At 43.8% G+C, this 18355-nt stretch overlaps 7 protein-coding genes across 7 annotated transcripts; 4 read left to right on the top strand and 3 right to left on the bottom strand.

Moving 5' to 3' along the window:
• Window positions 1-12: 12 nt before the first annotated feature.
• On the bottom strand, window positions 13-1872 carry BCR41DRAFT_358986 (60S ribosomal protein L3). Its single transcript, XM_022025156.1, has 2 exons — window positions 1843-1872; window positions 13-1300 (listed from the first exon to the last, which is right to left on the bottom strand). The coding sequence occupies exons 1-2, from the start codon at window positions 1843-1845 to the stop codon at window positions 140-142; spliced, it is 1164 nt and encodes a 387-aa protein (XP_021878553.1). The 5' UTR covers window positions 1846-1872; the 3' UTR covers window positions 13-139.
• Window positions 1873-3009: 1137 nt separating this feature from the next.
• Window positions 3010-4775, top strand: BCR41DRAFT_358984 (hypothetical protein). The gene is made up of 3 exons (XM_022025155.1): window positions 3010-3492; window positions 3732-4062; window positions 4202-4775. Exons 1-3 carry the CDS (start codon window positions 3183-3185, stop codon window positions 4632-4634), a joined length of 1074 nt encoding a protein of 357 aa, XP_021878552.1. The 5' UTR covers window positions 3010-3182; the 3' UTR covers window positions 4635-4775.
• Window positions 4776-5163: 388 nt separating this feature from the next.
• On the top strand, window positions 5164-7953 carry BCR41DRAFT_424350 (hypothetical protein). The gene is made up of 2 exons (XM_022030416.1): window positions 5164-7185; window positions 7287-7953. Exons 1-2 carry the CDS (start codon window positions 5353-5355, stop codon window positions 7509-7511), a joined length of 2058 nt encoding a protein of 685 aa, XP_021878551.1. The 5' UTR covers window positions 5164-5352; the 3' UTR covers window positions 7512-7953.
• Window positions 7954-8697: 744 nt separating this feature from the next.
• Window positions 8698-11577, top strand: BCR41DRAFT_142574 (hypothetical protein). Its single transcript, XM_022019544.1, has one exon. It carries the CDS (start codon window positions 8879-8881, stop codon window positions 11477-11479), a length of 2601 nt encoding a protein of 866 aa, XP_021878550.1. The 5' UTR covers window positions 8698-8878; the 3' UTR covers window positions 11480-11577.
• A 943-nt stretch (window positions 11578-12520) lies between these two features.
• On the top strand, window positions 12521-13277 carry BCR41DRAFT_309863 (adenylate kinase-domain-containing protein; the record flags this gene model as incomplete). Its single annotated transcript, XM_022020969.1, has 3 exons — window positions 12521-12599; window positions 12694-12899; window positions 13005-13277. 3 exons carry the CDS (start codon window positions 12521-12523, stop codon window positions 13275-13277), a joined length of 558 nt encoding a protein of 185 aa, XP_021878549.1.
• Window positions 13278-13498: 221 nt separating this feature from the next.
• On the bottom strand, window positions 13499-17557 carry BCR41DRAFT_142600 (fungal-specific transcription factor domain-domain-containing protein). The gene is made up of 2 exons (XM_022019545.1): window positions 17186-17557; window positions 13499-16765 (listed from the first exon to the last, which is right to left on the bottom strand). The coding sequence occupies exons 1-2, from the start codon at window positions 17280-17282 to the stop codon at window positions 13641-13643; spliced, it is 3222 nt and encodes a 1073-aa protein (XP_021878548.1). The 5' UTR covers window positions 17283-17557; the 3' UTR covers window positions 13499-13640.
• BCR41DRAFT_358976 (hypothetical protein) lies at window positions 17185-18286 on the bottom strand. Its single transcript, XM_022025154.1, has one exon. The coding sequence runs from the start codon at window positions 18114-18116 to the stop codon at window positions 17397-17399; it is 720 nt and encodes a 239-aa protein (XP_021878547.1). The 5' UTR covers window positions 18117-18286; the 3' UTR covers window positions 17185-17396.
• Window positions 18287-18355: the final 69 nt, after the last annotated feature.

Here is an 18355-nt window from a genome sequence, read left to right as displayed (position 1 = left end):
TAAATACTCATACGCATTTCTACAAGAAACAAAAACACGGGGTTTTAGATTGCATGCATGGGCGCAGAAATCATTTTATTACAAACATCTCACGCGGTCCGTGCAAAGCTCCACGGTACCGAAAAAGAAATATTTTCCTTTAAAGATCCTTCTTCAAGGTGCCTTGGAATTGCTGACGCTCATCGCGGGTCTGGAAGCGACCGTGACCGAACTTGGAGGAGGTATCGATGAACTTGAGCTGAACGTTCTCCAAAGCAGAGCGCTTTGTGTGGACCAAAAGAGATTTGCGGAGAGTAACGACGCGCTTCTTGGTACCAGCGCAGCATCCCTTGATCATGACGTAGTCCTCGTTGACAATACCGTAGTGAGGGAAGCCACCGAGAGGAGTGATGGCCTTCTCAGTCAAATCGTAGTCAGTCTTAGCATTGGACTTGTCCTCGCCCTTGCCAATGCGGTAGATCTTCTTATTGACCTCAGTACGGTGATGGTAACCGTTCTGACCAGCACGGGGAACAGAGAACATAACACGGGAAGGATGCCAAGCTCCGATACAAGCAACCTTACGAAGACCTTTGTGGGTCTTGCGAGGAAGCTTCTTGGTACCCCAACGGTGAGTAACACCCTCGAAACCGTGACCCTTGGTAACAGCAATGACATCAATCATCTCATCCTGCTCCAATACAGAGCTAACGTCAACGGTCTTCTCAAAGTGCTCGTAGGCAAACTTAACCTTATCAGCGACGGAGCCTCCGTTCAACTGAACCTCCATGACATGGGCCTTCTTCTGACCAATCTTGACCTTTCGGACCTGAGTGTGGACAATGACACGAACGACTGAGCAGTATTTCTTGATACGCTCGAGCTCACGGAGAATGGGCTTGGCACCGTTGGCGTGCTGCTTAGCGTACTTGGTGAAGGCCTTTTTCTTGGAGCGATACCAGTTCTTGTAGAAGCGGCGCTTGAGCTCCTCAGACAAGTGCTCAGCCCAGACGGTGGTCAAAGAGCGGAGACCACGAGGAGTCTCGACGTAACCGACAACACCAACAACAACCATAGGAGGGGTTTCGATGATAGTGACGGCCTCGACAATCTCCTTCTTGTGCATCTTGGAGCCGGGACGATCCAAGTCACGGACAACGTGGGTCATGCCGGCCTTGTAACCCATGAAGGCGGTCAAGTGCACGGGCTTGGAAGGATCATCCTTAGGGAAGGACTTGGCTTTTCCTCTGTGGCGAGCGGCGCGCTTGCGAGGCAAGAATCCAAGGGAACCGTGACGAGGTCTCTCAAACTTACGGTGAGACTAATTATATGAAATGCCGTATATACACACAGAAAGAAAAAAAACATCCAGGTCTTAGGTCAGCCAATGCGCTTCAATAGAAATATACTATGCAGTTTCGATATTGCTGGCGTCCGAATGATTGATAGAAAAGGATCCCTAAGGCCATAATAATATATCAAGCAGATTGGTGGGATGTATCGACTTAACGTTCATGCCTCTAGGATCAATACTCAAATGTAACAAGGTTGCTGGCCATGCATTGCTCGTTAAAAGAAGTTTTCCATTCTGATTTAGTCGGTCTATCCAGATATTATTGTGGTAAAGCGAAAATGTCATGATCCGTCCCAAATTGCTCCATGAACTGAATGTGAATGAGAAACCATCAATGATAGGTATTGCACATATAACTGTGAATCCAATGTAATGTAATGCAGTGTATTGGAATGCTATCCATCATCTAATACATAACCAACCGTGAATGGATGGATGGATGGATGGATGGATGGATGGATAGATAAAGAATGGATGGATGTGTCCCAATCGTTTTTTTATCTTTATACCATTGTAGCCGAGAATGATTTAGAGAAGGAGCAAACCACAAATGGCTTACAGCAGACTCAAATACACACACATTGATTCTTGAATTTGGTCAAGTCACGTGGATATGGCCTAAATAAGCCACTTAGCATAAGCAAGCTGGCATTTGGGTTCTTGAAATGTTCAAGCGTTCATGGCTGTGTCCTTCAGCCTTTGTCCTTCGGCCTGTGCGTTTGCGTGTGCCGATATTGTTGTCGTTGTCGTTGTTTCCGTGCTTACAATATTACAATACGATAAACACAGACCTTTGAAAATACGCAGGACCAAAGGGCTAATGGTCTCTACTAATAGGTCTTAGTTACTATTTTTTTCTTAGTGTTGCACCTGCACCCCTTGAATGTTTAAAGGCTAGGAATTCTTCCTTTTCCCTTTAACCTATTGATGATATGGCGCTAGTGTAAAACACTCTTTATTCGCAAATATATATTTTGTAATGTATTCTTCCACAGATATAAATGAAGTCTACTTTTGCCGCACCATCGCTGTTACCGGGTAATTGTCATAGAGGAAAGAGAAAAAGGAAAAGGAAGAAACCTTATGTTATGAAAAATGCTCTCAATGCTCATTATTGGAATTGATGAAATATACCCACACACCACACAATACCACAATATTTCTTTTTCTTTTGGCAACGACCATGTTGGTGTGTGTACGTTTATCTTAGCTAACCTCTGTTAAAAAAAAGGTAGGGCAAGACAAGACAAGGCAAGGCAAGGCAAGGCATAGGATTCTCAAGAAGAATGATTAAAGAGGGGTGCGAGAGTGAACAGGCGCTAGCCGGGGCAGTGTGGGGAACAGGGAGGGTGGGTCACAACTAAAAAAAAAAAAAAAAAGCCTTTCACAAACAATGGATGTGTTCATTATTTTTCTTCCCAGTTTGATAAGTCGGTTAGTCAGTTGAATTGTGCATTTGCATATTCATTCATGAATGTATTTTTTCTATTCTTAGGGCTATTTTCCAGACAGTAAAAGGCCTCTCTTGGCCACCCCACTTTTTGTTTGATAATGCAACAATTAAAATAAAAGGGACCGTTCGACCAAACTCAGCTCAACATCAAAGATCCTTTCAAAAGATTGAAGATTTAAGCGCTTGTTTGAGTTTTTTTTTTTTTTTTCTCTTTCTTTCTTTTCTTCACCCGCCAGTTTATTCCTTCTTCACCTTTACCTTCTCTCTCAATCCTACAAAACGCAAACAGCGGGTCTCCTGTCTGAACACACACTGATATAATAATTCTACCCTTTCATCCCATTTCATCACATCCACATTAACCTTGTGCTCAGTTACGAAGTAGCTCTAAACATCATGAAGGCCGTTTTCTCTACTGTGGCATTTGCCATCCTAGCTACTGCCGCCACAGCTCAATTCAACCCTACAGATTTCCCTCCTGTCAATGAAGTGCCCCCAATCGACTCGCCTCAAATGAAGCAGTGGCTCAAGGATATTTCCTTTGCTGATGTCCCCACCTTCCCTACGCACACTGGAAATCCACCTATATGCCCTACAATCGATAAAATCCCTGCTGACCAGTGCTGGTGGACATGTCAAACTTGCCCCGCTGATGATATTGAATCTTGTCCCACGCCTGGGACATGGGGTCTTACTTTTGATGATGGTAAGACAGTACAGTTGTTATTATTGAGCCTTTGTATTTTCTTTTTCCTGTCCTCGCTCTTGCTTAATGATATCTTTGAGCACGCTTGAATAAGCATCATCTCAGTGTGGTGTACATCAGCAGTTGTGAATGTCAGTTACAGTGATGGCCAACGTCTTTGTTTGACATTCATATGCCCCCTGCATCCTGTTTTGGTGATTCATATTAATTACTTAACTTCTCTTATTAACGACTAACAGGCCCAACTCCTGAAACACCACCTCTGTTGGATTTCCTTAAGACTAACAATATCAAGGCCTCATTCTTTGTCATGGGAAGTAACGTCGTCCGCAATGCAGAAGTATTGAGGCGGGAGGTTGCTGAAGGTCACCATATTGCCTCTCATACCTGGTCCCATCACGCTCTAACCACCCTCTCCAACCAGCAAATCGTCGCGGAGTTGAAGTGGACTGAGAAAGCCGTTTTTGATATCACTGGTCTGCGCATGAAGTACATGCGTCCTCCATATGGCGATATTGACAATCGTGTCCGTGCTATTGTCAAGAAGCTGGGTTACATTGTTGTTGATTGGTATGTGTTTTCGTTTTGTTTTGCGTCTTTTCGTCTTTTACTCCAGCTGTCGGCTCATTCATGCCATGGTAAGAGAATGTCCGGAAAAACAAAGACAGGCTTCCTTATCATTAACATACCACGTCTATTGTTCTTACAGGACAAGCGACGATTATGATTCTAGGGACGTTGCCTTGAATGCCAATCCCTCAGGCCTTGATGCAGCTCTTCGTAGGATGACCAACAATCTCATGACCTATGGTGCAAACCCTGGTGCCAAAGGTATCATCACCCTTGAGCATGATCTTTACCCAGTCACCATCAAATTTGCCCAGGCTATTGTTCCTGTGGGTGCTCAGGCAAAGCTCAAGGTTACCTCTGTTGCTGACTGCCTCGGTGATGCTAATCCCTACCAGAACAGCGTCAACCTCCCTACCAACACCACCAAGACACATGGTTCGCCTAGTGGAACCGGCAAACCTTCTGGTCCTTCTGTCCTTCCCCCCGGTGGTGGTGCCAATGCTCTTACGATGAACAGTGGTGTTTTGATGGCGATTGTGGCTATTGCTGGCACTGTCCTCGCCGCCTTCTAAACATGGAAAGAGACATCTATAGACAAGATCGCTAGGGGTCATGGTGGTCGTCCCTCGTGAGCTGTTCTTTGACATGAACCACTTTAGAATTTTATAAAAATATTTATTATTAAAAGTCCTGTTTACTTGAGGAGACTGCGGCATGCTCATTGACACATCCAGTTTCTCACTATCATGCTGTGCTGCATTTGCAATTATTTCACAGCTTGTAGACATTACTCCATTATTACAAAAGATATAGTTTGGTTGATGTTTCCTTGAAGCTTGAATCATGTTCAAACAACACAGTTACTTATGGGTCATGAAGCAGTTAATAATCAGCTGTAATAACACCTAATCTAGTCTTCGCGATCAATTTGAAAAGTGTGTTATCGGGCCCAAAATATGTGTATGTATAATATACACCCATCATGATGTCGCCCGTACGCACAGACCAGATGGCACCCTCATGTGACAATGGCTTCTCAACTGCTGGGATAGTTTATTTGTACCCAAGTGAGTCATTTGTATATGCACTTTTTCACAAATCGTCAGTTTGAGATAACATGCTGTCATTCACAATCATTTCTTGATCATTCTTCATCTCATACATTCACTCATCCATCTATCCATCGTTCTCTTCTTCTTTCCATTCCTTACTCATTTTCTTCTGTTTCCCTACTTTTTTTTCCCTGGCGACATACTTGTGTCTTTTTAGGATATTTTGATCATCAACACTATGCCGCCGCTACCCCCTCCACAAGCCCCAGCGCCTAAGTTACCACACTCACGTCAAGTAGTAGCCAGATTAGCCCCCGAGATAACCCTCCATATTCTCTCTTTCTTACCTTACCATGACCATCCAAGTGTCCTTTGGCCCATCCTGACTCTCTGCAAGTCCTGGGCTCGCCTTGCTCTCGAACTCCTCTATGAGCAGCCTGTTTTGTCTCGTAGCTCAATCGATGCTTTCATTACAACCCTTTCACTCCAAGATAGACTCAACGGCGAAACAATCTTCTGGGATACACAACCGCCTGTTCCTCATGCGCGTCACAACCTTGGCATTGACTATCGCTCTCTTATTAAAAAACCTTGCCGCATCATTGGCCCCGACGACTTTGTCAAGGAGGACTTGATCCAACTTTGGGATCTACAGGCACTTCTCTGGACAGCGCCTGCTTTCTCAAGGATTGGCTTTTCTTCGTCCTCCTCTGCTTCGGCTTTGTTGAGCCCAACTGGTCCAAAAACATCTATTTTGCCTTTATCTAACATAACAGCTTCTACAACTCCTTCTGAATCATTGAATATTACTACATCTACACATCCACCAACCTCTACTAAGCCTGTCCTACAACGGCGAAAGAAAAGGTCATTACCGCCACCAGGGCCTGTTGTTATGCTACTGGATGTATCCAGAGTCATTTCAGATCCAATTCATGAGATTCTTCGCGAAGTCCCTGGGATGAAATTGCAACGGCTCTACTACAAGTGGCTTTTAAAAGTTCCACTCCTGGAGCTTCTTGAAATGAATCTGCCATATCTTCAAGAGCTGACATTTTCGCGTCCACCTACAAGGCATAACGAGTTTATGGCTGTAGCTGAGATTCTTGGCCGGGCCAAGCAACTTAGGTCCTTAACACTCGACCACTGTCAGGCAGCAGGTAATACTGTTCTTACACAGCTTGCTCGATCTTGTGGATCGTCATTAAGGACACTGGAGATCCGCCAGCCTATCACGATCAGGCCCATGGGTAATCACTCGCTCTTTCCTGTCGATGGTCCTGCGGACTGGGATAATGGTAGCAATCAGAATTATAGCAATAATAATGCCGGTAATAATTATGATAATGCGGAAATGGAGGGATCATGTCACATCTGTTCACAATGCTTCAGCCTCAGTACTGTGGATACAGCAGAAGGATCAGCAGAGAGCAATGTCAGCGAGCTTAGCGTACCAGAAGCACCAGTAATAACTCCTTCGGCGACGGTTGCACTGGGCAGTAACATCTCAGTGCAAGTAGATGTTGAATCCAGGACTGATTTAGCACTCAAAGAGCTTAGCCACCACTGTGCACATTTAGCACGCCTTCGGTTGCAACATCTTACTTGGCTCTCGGACGACTCATTGGCCGACTTTCAACCTTGCTGGGACGGTAGCGAGAAGAGAGAAGGATTGGTGGAGATTGAGCTTCTGGATTCGTACTATGGATCACAGGTGACAGTGGAGGGTCTACTGGATCTATGCGGGCCTAGACTAAAGGTTTTCGTTGTGGACAGGAAATCCTGTTGGCGTACAAGGACCAACCTCAAGGCGGAAAAGCACCCGTCATCTAGGCTTAGCAGAGCTTGTTCTCGCTGTCAAGAAATAGGTCAGAGCATGGTCATATCAACAGGCGATCGACTTGTATCAGGACTAATGCACAGAGAGAACAACACGAAGAGGATACGTTGGTTGGAGACACTAGTGTTGATCGAGCACTGGGTATCCCTACCTATACTTAAAGCTGCCTTAGAGTGCTGGTTTTTAACCTTGCGAGTCTTGAACGTCCGTTTGTTTAAATGCTCCATGGAGGTAATATGTTTTTCAATCAGTCCAACAGCAATGGCGTTTTTTTTCTTTATGAATGAAGTGCTAATAAGCTAGTTTGGTTGGAACCCATTATGATGGTATAGAATCTATCAAATGCATTGAATCCTGTGACATCTGAAATATGCTCAAGTGCACTAGAGAACATTACACTAGGTCTCCCGTGGGTAGATGTTGGTAGCGACGATGTTTCAGAGCTAGTGAGAAGGACTTTTGCGACCCACATGAGTCTAAGTTGTCTCGAGATTAACAAGCATATCTGGCAAAGGAAAGATGTCGGTGTTTCAGAAGGTCCTGCTTCGTCAAGTTGAAGCCTCAAAAACTTGTGTGCAACACAGAAAAATATATATGGCGGGGACATTTCATGATACGGATTGTCTCTTTTCATCGATCAGTCAACCATTACCGGCATTATTGGCTAAACTAAAAGTTCCATGGCTCAACTTTCGATCGTTGAAAAAAATTGGACAATCGGCAGAACCACCTTTTCTCCTTATTTTCGTCTATCCCCTGGATGGCCCTTTTTTTTATTTTATTTTATTTTATCAAAAATTGGTATAAACTCCTTTCGCCTTTTTGTTTTCCAATACAACTAGGCATTGGAATATGGAGGCATATGTGTTATATGTCATAATGCGACAGATTTTAGCGGTCTGTTCGCCTTCTTCCTGTCGGGACACAACCTTATCGAAAGACTTCCTTCCGAGCTTCGAAGGTTGCGGGAAAAAATAAAATAAAATATGTCATCTTGTCACTTTTTTCCCATTCACTTCTGTGCTAATATTTACTTCCAGGTATTGTTTGTAGTAGGATTATATGTATCACTTTTTTTTTTTTTTTTATTTTTTATTTTTTTTGGCGGGAAAAAATAAAGACCATAAAAATGACCATAAAAGGATACATTTGCGTAAAAGTGAATTTGCCCCTGAATTGACCATTGCTCCCCCGTCCCTGTTCAAATCCAAGGCCAATGATACCTGTCATTAAAGCCTCAGTCATCTTTTGCCGTTAGTCAACTGTCTATATTCATACATGTTAGTCATTCTGGACCCAAAACACACTTTCCACATTTTGTGTTTAAAAAAAGTACATGCACCACCAACAACCACTGGTTAGTATTTTTGTTCTTTCAATTTACCCCTTTTTCTCTCTTCTTCCTCTTCCTCTTCCTCTTCCTCCTGATCCTTATCCCTGCCCCTTTTTTTTTTCCTTTTCTTATTCACTCATTTCCAATTCCACCAACTATAGCATTTTCATCAGCATCGGTATCAAGGGCATTTATTATTGGTGTCAGCATTAAGACCTCTATCGCGTGAATATCTTCACTCTTCAAAAGCATTCCAGATAGACACAGGGATCTGCCGAAAAGGAAAAAAACTCCTGTTCGTTCGTCATCGTACAAAAAAACCACACAGAAAAACACTCGCACATAAATCTTTTTGGTAGGACCATGGCCATGTAAACTTCTGTAGCCACATCCAACTGTTGAACCAGTTTTTTTTTTATTATTATTTTTGGAGGAAGAAAGAAGGAGGTGTGCCAGTCTATTCACGGTAGTAGACAATTGATCTTTTGGAAAGCTGATCGATTGATTTTCACATTTCTTTCTTTACAGTTCGCTTCATAATAACATCACATCAGTAACCACTACAGCAACAAGAACACAATAGCTAACAATATGCCTGCATCAATAATACCAATAATACCGACTGTCCACATTTCCGAGATAGTCACATCCGAACGTGATCCAGAAATGGGTATGCAGGTATCAGACCAACAGTACATGTCTATTGAGTGCATCGAATACATCTACAATGATACCATCCAACAGGAACAACATCTTACCCAATCTGTAGAGGCGACCGATCATTGCAGTCTCTTGGAAGGGATATTTAATAACATTGCAATAGAGGAAGAACAAGATTTTGATACACATATTGGCGATTTATCATTACAGGAGCCTTCGCCTGCACTGCATGACACAAATCCGGAACTCGAAGTTGTCTCGTCGCTCCTACAACAATGTACACACCAACAAGGGCAACAAGGAGGGCAGGAACAACAGCAAGTACAAGAAGTTAATTATATGCAGCCACTCCTACCTCCAAATCGTGGAAGTTCACAACTACTTTCAAGGCCTAGTCGATTAGCTGTTCCTAAGGCTGCATCATATTGTACACAGCAAGTGGATAGAGACGCGAGTCGTTCTCAATCACATACTCTCAACCGTCTTGAAATTGAAAACGCATTTCTTTTAAATCAAAATAATTCACTTAATAAGGATATCCAGCACTGTCGGCAAACTGTGCAGGCACTGAAGCATATCTTGGCGCAAAAGGAGAAAACGATTGAGTGCATGAACGAAGAGTTTCGGCAGGTTTGCTTGAAAACGAAGTTCATGGAAAGTGTCCTTGCAGAACAACAAAAGTTTAACTTCGAAATGGCCCTCAACGCCTTTCAACCATTGGAAAGTTCAACGGGTTCCCTACATGACTTTTCAAATCAGGAAGAAAAGCGACTTGGAGTAAGAAGAGTCTTGCAAGACGACGATAGCAATGGTAGTGAATCTGTTGGTGACTCTGAATCCGATGATGTAGAGGATGAAAACATTGAAGATGATGAATTCAGCGACGATGATGATGCGAGATTCCTTTCTGTCTCCAATCTTCGTTTTCAAGGAATGGGTCTCGATCACATTTTACAAGCATCCCAAACAATATCGGAGTCATTCAATACAGCTACCGACCTTACTGAGTCGAATAATGCCATGATTGTGAATTTAGAAGAAATATCATCAACCTCCCCTCAGCAAGTGCTGAGGAGGCGTCCGCGTTTTCATCTGGGTTATGCGGCGGCGGAGCCAACTCTGTCGACAACTTCTCTACATACCAGTCCATTTATGGCATCAAAATCTATCTTTTTCGAAGACCCTGAGCGTAGCTCCTCTTCCTCTTCCTTATCTACTCGAGCGGATAGCACAATAGAAAACGATCAGGCAGAAAGCAACACTATTACCTTCGCAACACGAGAAAAGGAAAAAGCAATAGTTTTGAGAGACAGCGGACATTTTCCGACAGAAGTGTTTTCTGTTGAAACAAAGTCTATTTTTTCCAATGCTGCACAGCAGTGCATTATTGACGCTGAAGGTGGAAGTACGCTACCATTGAAGCCTCAACCATTCGACGAATGTCTCAACCTCCCTTTGAGGCCTATTAGTCGCCTGTATCTTGGATCTAGTCCAGCAACATCCCCATTAGTCATATTGGATCAAAACTATATTGAAGCAAGCGCCTCTTCTGCAACAATAAGTACAAAGCCAACACTGATAGCATCGTTTGAGAGCGCTATCCATCCAAGTCACGCAGACGTTGAGCGAGGAGAATCTAAACCTTCTGCACCAGAAGAAGCCAACGAATCCCGTTCATACCATGATGAATCAGATGGAGAGATGGATGAAAATCGCTCCCATTCATCAATATCCACCATTATGGCACCTGCGGAGGATGACTCGGAACAAGTAAATACCCCTGAAGTTTCGAAATCGCTGACGGACGGTGCTCTTTCTCTATCAACACTACTTAAAGAAGAGACTGGAGCTGTTCACAAGTATGAAGAATCTCAACCTTCAGCTCAAAAGGAAGCAAACGAGGGTACGCGGCCTCATGTCTCCAGCTCACGCGGAACACGCTCATCACCCATTATGTTCCGCATATCTTCCAAAATCAGAGGAAAAGGTCGGCTGAGGAAGAGCAAGAGTCGAGATATGATGACTTACAAAGGCAAAGAGAAAGCATCAATAAGCACATCTGACATGGGAGCGAAGTTTAAGGCGTCTAAAAACAATATGACGTTAGGTACTTCTAAATTAGCAATAGCAATGGCTACAACTACAAATAGCCCTCAGGCAGCTGCAACGTCATCTATAACAAGGTCAGCCTCCATGACAGACGGATCAAAGTCGACGACTACGCTATTGTCACGGATATGGGGTGGGTTTGGTAAACAGACTTCAGGTCTGTTTGCTGGCCGATTATCCACAGATCGTATAAAAACAGAAACAAAGAGTCCACCCGTCGAGACTATCACAACAACAGGAATCGTTTCAGAAGCAGGCGAGGAATTGGATTTTGGTAGAAGTTCAAGCCCGACGCTGTGTGGAGAGGTAGGATCAAGGGGTGGAGTACGTGTAATAAATAAAGAGTGCAGAGATCCGGCGCCTTGGCTTGCGGATTCAATCGAGGTCACGAATAACATCACCTGTATTAGTTATTGTGACTGATGAGATATCACAGGCCGCACCATTGATATTTTCCCAATAAACACATGTAAAATATTTTTTCATTGGACAGGAAGGGACATGTCTGGCTTGGTCAGGCACACTGGGCCAATTAAATCCGCATCGAACGTTCAGTTCCACGTCAACACTTCATCCGACAAGAAAAAGAGAGCTTCGGGAGTTTAATTGATCTCTTCCTGATCTTTCACTCTCGTTCTCGCCATCATGTTCGCTTCTATTCGTACTTCTACCATTGCCTCTGCTACTGTTCGTCGCTCATTGGTCTCATCCTCTGTACAGACCAATGGCCGTCGTTTATTCAATGTCAATGCTATTCAGCGTGCTACCTATAGCAGCAACAGCAAGGCCACCTCTGCTTCTCAGGGGTCAAGCTGGCTTACTATCACCGCATTGACAGCTCTTGCTGCAACTTCAGGATACTACCTCTTCAGCCCAGTCGAAGGTTGGTGTTTATAGTTGTTATGTCTCGGCATGTCATTTTTGTTCGTAAATTCTGCTCTTTTTCCTTCGACCATGGGATGACACGCGCCATTTCTGACACGGGTGCATTGCCTGACCTCTTTGTAAACCCCCAATCTCGAAATCTCGTTGAAAGTTTTCCCACCTGACTTAATTAGGGGGAATTGGTCAAGATAAAAAGCCGTTGTTCTCCTCTCATTTCATCGATATCCCCTTTTTACTCTTACTTGCAACATTATATCTATCTATTACTCTTTTTTGACTTGACATCTTTCTAATTCCTTTTTCTCCCCATTTTATGAACAACCATGAATTTATTACGCAAATTATTAGGCAAGATCACCGCCAAGAAGGATTCTACTTCTACTAAGTCAACGCGTGCTCCCGAGCAGCCGTCTACTCCTGAAATCATTGCCGCAGAGAATAAGAAGAAGCTTCAGGACGCGACCGTTATTTTCGTCCTTGGTAAAAAAAAAGTCTACTTGTTAAAATGTTAAAATACCCTTTGATAAAAAATAACTAATTGCTATTCCCTCTCTCTTGTTTGAATGAATGAACGGATAAATGATAGGGGGACCCGGTGTTGGAAAAGGAACACAGTGTGCTAATCTGGTCCGTGACTTCGGATTTGTGCACTTGTCAGGTAAGCAAAAACATAAAAGCTTGAAAAAAAGATATATTTGTACAAATAGCTTACTGACAAATATGTTCATTTACAACGAATTCATTATCGTTAGCTGGAGATTTGCTTCGTGCTGAGCAAGAACGTCCAGGCTCGCAGTATGGCGATTTGATCAGGAGCTATATCAAAGAAGGCAAGATTGTTCCCATGGAAGTTACTATTGCCTTACTTGAGAACGCCATGCTTGCTAGCGGTCAGACTAGATTTTTGATTGATGGTTTCCCACGCAAGATGGATCAAGCATTGAAATTTGAGGAATCTGTATGTAAAAAAAAAAAAAAAAAAAAAAAAGGGACTCGTATTGCACTATCAAAGAAAATATTTCTAATAGAAACAAAACACGTTTACGAATTCTACTTTAAATAGGTCGTGCCAAGCAAGTTCACGCTCTATTTTGAATGTCCTGAGGAGGTTATGTTGCAGCGTCTGATTAAGCGAGGAGAAACGAGTGGGCGTGATGACGACAACATTGAATCGATCAAGAAACGCTTCAAGACATTCACGGAGACAAGCTACCCTGTAGTTGAGTACTATAGCAAGAAGGGCAAGGTGCATACGGTGTCATGTGTGGAGGCACCTGATGTCGTCTATGGCAAAGTCAAGGTCATTTTCGACAAATTGTTTAGCGAAAACAATTAAAAACCAGACAGTGTAAAAAAAAAAAAAAAAAAAAAAAAGCAAGCAGGATATTTCTCTGCTACTCATCATGGATCGCACCTATTTCTTTCCTAAAACAGCCCCCAATCTAGATTATATTTTTTTATGTTTGTCTCAGCAAAGCTCATCGCGGCAAAGCTTTTTTTTACCAGAAAATATGATATCAACAATACAACAGCGACAATATAGATATGACAAAATCAAATGTGTTTTTTATCCTCAAAATATGTTTATGTAGTTCTTGCAACTCATATGTGAGCAGCCGCAATGAAGGTAAAAAGTCTAAAAATGCTATATGTACAGGTGAGTAAATAACAAAAATTAAAAATTAAAAAAGCCAATGGATCACCAAGTTTCCTCAGCAATGTCCTCCATCGTCGTGTCTAACCCATCTAAAGGCGAATTGAAGTAGCTCGAAGTATCTGAATGCATATCAAGACCAAGGGTATCATCGCTCCGTCCTTCAGACATCTGTCTATGCAAGAGTTGCTGTTGATGTATATCCGGCTCTGTCTTGAGTATCGGCACTGGTAGTGTCATATCGGATAGAGGGCTCGCACTGGCACTGGTATTCCTTAAAGGACTCTGTTTGCCTTCATTGTTGATTCCATTCTCCATCACAGAAAGTGTTTTTTGGTAGACCTGGTTCACGAGATCTTGTGAAAACTGGAATGGTTCCTGTTTGATAAACATCTGCGAAGCATCTTGCTGACTTTGACCAGACGTTTGAGAAAAGAGAGGTGAGTGTTGTTGCTGCTGCTGCTGCTGCTGTTGTTGTTGGCGCTGTTCCTGTTCACGCTGTTGCTGTGTTTGAAAAACAAAATTGTGGCCCATCATAGTGCTGGGATTTCCAAAAGTAGTTCCAAAACTTGTTCCAGTGGCTCCGACACCAAAACCGGAAAAGTCAATCCCATTCGCGGCTCCTAGAGCATCAAGGTAACCAGCCTCTAATGAACCCAGGCTATTGTTGCCACCCAAATATTCCGTCGGCCCACCCACAGAACTCTTATAAGATACATGTTCCTGAGCTGTCATCAATTGTTGATTCCAACCATCCATGCCTCCCAATGAGTTGGCTTGCGCGTTCCAATAGGCATTATCTTCCTCTTCGTTTGCACTATGGGGTAGTTCAAATCCAAGAATTGCGCCTAAAGAAGTCTGGTCCAGTGGTGAAACTCGACCATTATCAAACGTAATTGTTGGGTTTTGGCTATAAATATCAGAAAGCAGTGCTTGAGATTCGGGAGTAGGCTCAGATGAACAGTTGACCGCCGTGCGAAAGTTTGAAGTATTCATGCCTGCAGATAGTCTGGAAGTCCTCTCCCCTTCTGGCTTGATTAACGGACTTCCGATATTTGTTGGCGTATTCGCCAAACTGGTTGCTACACTATTGCTATGGGAGAGTTGCCAAGCGTGGGGTGATCGCGTCCTGGATGTTAAAACGCTCTCATGAGTCGGAGCAGGTGAAGAGGGAATGCAGAGAGAAGGAAAGCTTGATCCAGATGACGAATTAGGCCCTAGTCTTGGACTTGATGGAGTTGACTCTGAACGAAGGTACGGATGGTGCAGGTGATGAAGAACATGGTGATGGTCTGGATGCTTGACCTCGCGCATGATTGTTGTCTGGTTGGGCGACGATACCGAGACTGAAGACGCAGCCGAAGGTGTAGACTGACCTAATGAGGGACTTGGACTATCTTCTTGCTGTCTTGCTACTTGCCAATTGTAGATATTGTCCATAACATCCGAACTCTTCTTGACGCCTTCAAATGCATAGTGCTGAGAGTATGCCTTGATGACACTGAGGGTTGAGATAAACTGCGACTTGGACTTCAAACTCTGATAAGATGTCGTGTTGGCAGTGTTGGTGAGATGCATTATAGCAGCGTGTAAAATGGCATAGCACTGGGTTCCGAAGTTAAGCCCGTACTGCGGCTGGAAACAAAGAGAGCGGGACAAACTCGTAATCATGGAGGCTGCCAATGTACATCGCTCCAAAGAAGGAGACGACTTTGGCATGTCATTCGTGGCACGAGGATTAGAGGAGTCCATATATGGGTTATGAAGTGTATGAAGGATCGAGTAAAAATACAGGTGTAATGCAGCAACATACGGTGATGGCAAGGTCTTTGTTGTGAGAGAGTCAGGGCCTGGGTTGTACTGCAGATGATCGGGTAGTGAGGCAAGCCAAGTAAACAGCGATTCATCCAAGGCTGTAAGCGCTAACTCATGCGCATCTGGACTACGATATCGCTTGTTGGCTACTTTGGTGAAATGCTTAAGAACGCCACCTACAATCTTACTTAGCAACAGTAACTGATGAAAGAGTTGAGGTGGCGAATAGTAATGGGAAAGCGATACTGAATTGTTTCCGGGACCATCATAGATATGTTCTTGGAAGGGTAAATCAATGTTGCAATCACCATCATGGATAATCGCCGGCTTTCGGGTCGAAAGCGCCAACAGGCGATCATTCATGTAGCAGGTCCACCAAATGCAGCGACGAGTCTCCCTTTCATCGTCAGGAAGGCCCATGTGTTGACAACTTTTATGGAGATCGAGCAATTGAGCCATCCGAACAGCCATACTGTGATAAGTATGTCGCTGAGTTGCATTATCCTCAAGTTGAGCTAAAAAGAGCAAAGCTTGGACTGTTGAAAGTCTAGGGGCCATCAAGAAAGCTGGGAGCATGGTTTGTGCACGTTCCAGAAACAGCTGGCCTGCTGTCTCTGGCTTATCTGGATCGGATCGAAGGACCTGCCAGGACGAGTAGCGTGATGCATATGCAAACAATGCATTCAGGAGCAGTAGTGATGGGGTGCTATTAGGATCATGCAGCTGACTCAAAAAAATGGTCTTGTGAATAATAGGCCAGATAGGATATCGATAAGTAAAATAGGTGTCCACAAGGTGGTCCCTAATCTCGATACTGGGAAGGTCAGTAGAACGCGTAGGCAAGGTCAATTCTGATGGAAGAGATATCTCAGGTGGTGGCACTGAGTTGGGATCCTCAGACTTTTTCTCAACGACGAGATCATAAGCTTTTCTGCCGGCCTGATTGTTATTGTCATTAAGCTTGAGGGACTCCATGATATAAACCAGAGTATTATGGGTATGTTTGCTCTCGAGATCGTCAATACAGGTATTGATGTCTTGAATCGAGTTTGAGGGCGGAGACTGAACCAAAAGTGGGGTCTGACTTTGGCTTTGGCTTTGGCTTTGGCTTTGAGGTTGACTCTGTTGTTGATGTTGGTGGAGATGCTGCTGCAGCTGCTGTTGGCGCAGTTGCTCCTGCAAGAACTGCTGGTGATGTTGTTGGAGTAATATATCCTGGGGCATAGGGGCCTGCAGGAAGTTTTGGAAAATGGGCATTTGCATTGGCGATGCTTGCAGTGTGTGGGCCATAGGACCTAATGGCCCCAGCGGCGTCTGCTGCGGCTGCTTTGTGTTCGGGCTTGAATGAGAAGTGCCTATGTGAGAAAAAGCAGGACACATCCAAACAGAAACAAATATTTTATGCTCTTATTAATATCTCTCTTCCAATGTACAAATCACAATGTGTGTCTCGTATTGTGATTTTGTCACTCGGACACACGCACACCACAAGCCATTCAGAAGATAGACAGACAGACAGACAGGGATCCGATGCATACGGAGTAGTGGGTCAATGTCCTTCCTCCCCGATTTCCGCCGTGCTGTGACGCACTGTCTTCGATCACTGAATATGGCTGTGCTTCTCACCCCAGCCAAAACCGCTCCCTTATCCTCGTAACCATCAGTAATCCTTTACACATTCTCACAGAGATTTGAGGGAAGGTGAATAAAGATTTACAGGCAAGGACTTTTTATTGAAATATATCAGGGTCGACGCTGTCGACTATATCAATCACCTTGGTTGCGCTCCGCTTCGGATGGATCAGACAAATACCGCAGTGCTCTTTTTATTTTATTATTAATTTGCAGCCCCAAGGCCCACTTTCGCCCCATCACCTCATTCACCCATTGTTGGCTATGACTTGCGCCCTCAGCGTTCTCCCACGGTACCTTTTTTTTTATAAAAATAATTTACATCCCTAATATCAATTAAACTCTTGGGCAGGGTTACAAAGGTGTTGACTTACTTGTTTTCCTGCCAGGGCTCGAAGTGGTTGACGATTCGTCTTGTTTTTGCCACTCGTCTAAAGGAACTCCGTACTTGCCAATATCTTTGACATGCATTTTATTGGCCTTGCTTTCACTATTATGATCGTGGCCCTTGCGGTCATGCTTAGAGTCCTTCCGGAGAGGCGATGGTTTAACATGGTCTACAGGCTCTTGTTTGACATGGCCATCCTTTGAATGATGAATGTGCTGAACATGAGAATGATTTCGATGAACAGTATGTTGATGTTTAGAGTAAGGGTGAGAAGAGTGTGGATGGGCTGAGGAGGAGGAGGAGGATTGTCCATGCTGTTGGTTATAATCAGTTGAATTGGTTGCATTCGATGCCTCAGGGCCTGTAACGCTTGTGGAAGCAGAGACCGAAGCGCCAGACGTGGATGGGCTCATATGATCGTCCTTGGATGCATTTTCATGGTGATCATCTTTGTTTGCGGGCGAAGCACTACCAGACGCATGGGCCGCGGCATTGTAGACGCAATTGCGGTCGCTTTTTTTACAGGATTTGCAAGGTTTTTGACCATCGCATTTTATTTTCTGGCGGCGACATTCCGAGCAGGCTTGCTGAATTCTGACCCGCTGACGTTTCTTCCAAGGGTCCTCCGAATACAAATTCACGAAGGACACTTGAGGTAGAGACGGTGTCGCAGGTGCTGTAGGCATTATGATGATGAGTTACAACTGGAACTTAAAAAAAAAGAGCGTGGTCTTGAATTAGGGTTGAATGAAAACATGTAACCGCACCGGCACACACGAATTAAGATAACCAGTAAGTTTTAAGAGGGGAAGAATAATGGACGGAATCAATTGAGTGGTCAATAGGATCAACAGAGCCAAAAAAAAAAAAAAAAAAAAAAAAGTTTGTATGATGTGAAAAGAGGGAGTCCAACCTTCTGTTATTG

The sequence above is a fragment of the Lobosporangium transversale genome, assembly GCF_002105155.1.
Source record: "Lobosporangium transversale strain NRRL 3116 chromosome Unknown BCR41scaffold_36, whole genome shotgun sequence".
Classification (NCBI taxonomy): Eukaryota; Fungi; Mortierellomycota; class Mortierellomycetes; order Mortierellales; family Mortierellaceae; genus Lobosporangium; species Lobosporangium transversale.
The sequence above is the reverse complement of the archived record's forward strand: the minus strand, read 5'-3'. Positions and strand labels throughout refer to the sequence as shown.

Excerpts from the sequence above, each read along its gene's own strand:
- BCR41DRAFT_142574 (XM_022019544.1), top strand. The coding sequence starts at position 8,879 with ATGCCTGCATCAATAATACCAATAATACCGACTGTCCACATTTCCGAG.
- BCR41DRAFT_142600 (XM_022019545.1), bottom strand. The coding sequence starts at position 17,282 with ATGGGGCGAAAGTGGGCCTTGGGGCTGCAAATTAATAATAAAATAAAA. Across the intron at positions 16,766-17,185 it reads CGAAGCGGAGCGCAACCAAG|GCACTTCTCATTCAAGCCCG; the intron begins GTGATTGATATA and ends TTTCTCACATAG.
- BCR41DRAFT_358976 (XM_022025154.1), bottom strand. The coding sequence starts at position 18,116 with ATGCCTACAGCACCTGCGACACCGTCTCTACCTCAAGTGTCCTTCGTG.
- BCR41DRAFT_424350 (XM_022030416.1), top strand. The coding sequence starts at position 5,353 with ATGCCGCCGCTACCCCCTCCACAAGCCCCAGCGCCTAAGTTACCACAC. Across the intron at positions 7,186-7,286 it reads TGTTTAAATGCTCCATGGAG|AATCTATCAAATGCATTGAA; the intron begins GTAATATGTTTT and ends ATGATGGTATAG.
- BCR41DRAFT_358984 (XM_022025155.1), top strand. The coding sequence starts at position 3,183 with ATGAAGGCCGTTTTCTCTACTGTGGCATTTGCCATCCTAGCTACTGCC. Across the intron at positions 3,493-3,731 it reads GGGTCTTACTTTTGATGATG|GCCCAACTCCTGAAACACCA; the intron begins GTAAGACAGTAC and ends AACGACTAACAG. Across the intron at positions 4,063-4,201 it reads GGTTACATTGTTGTTGATTG|GACAAGCGACGATTATGATT; the intron begins GTATGTGTTTTC and ends TTGTTCTTACAG.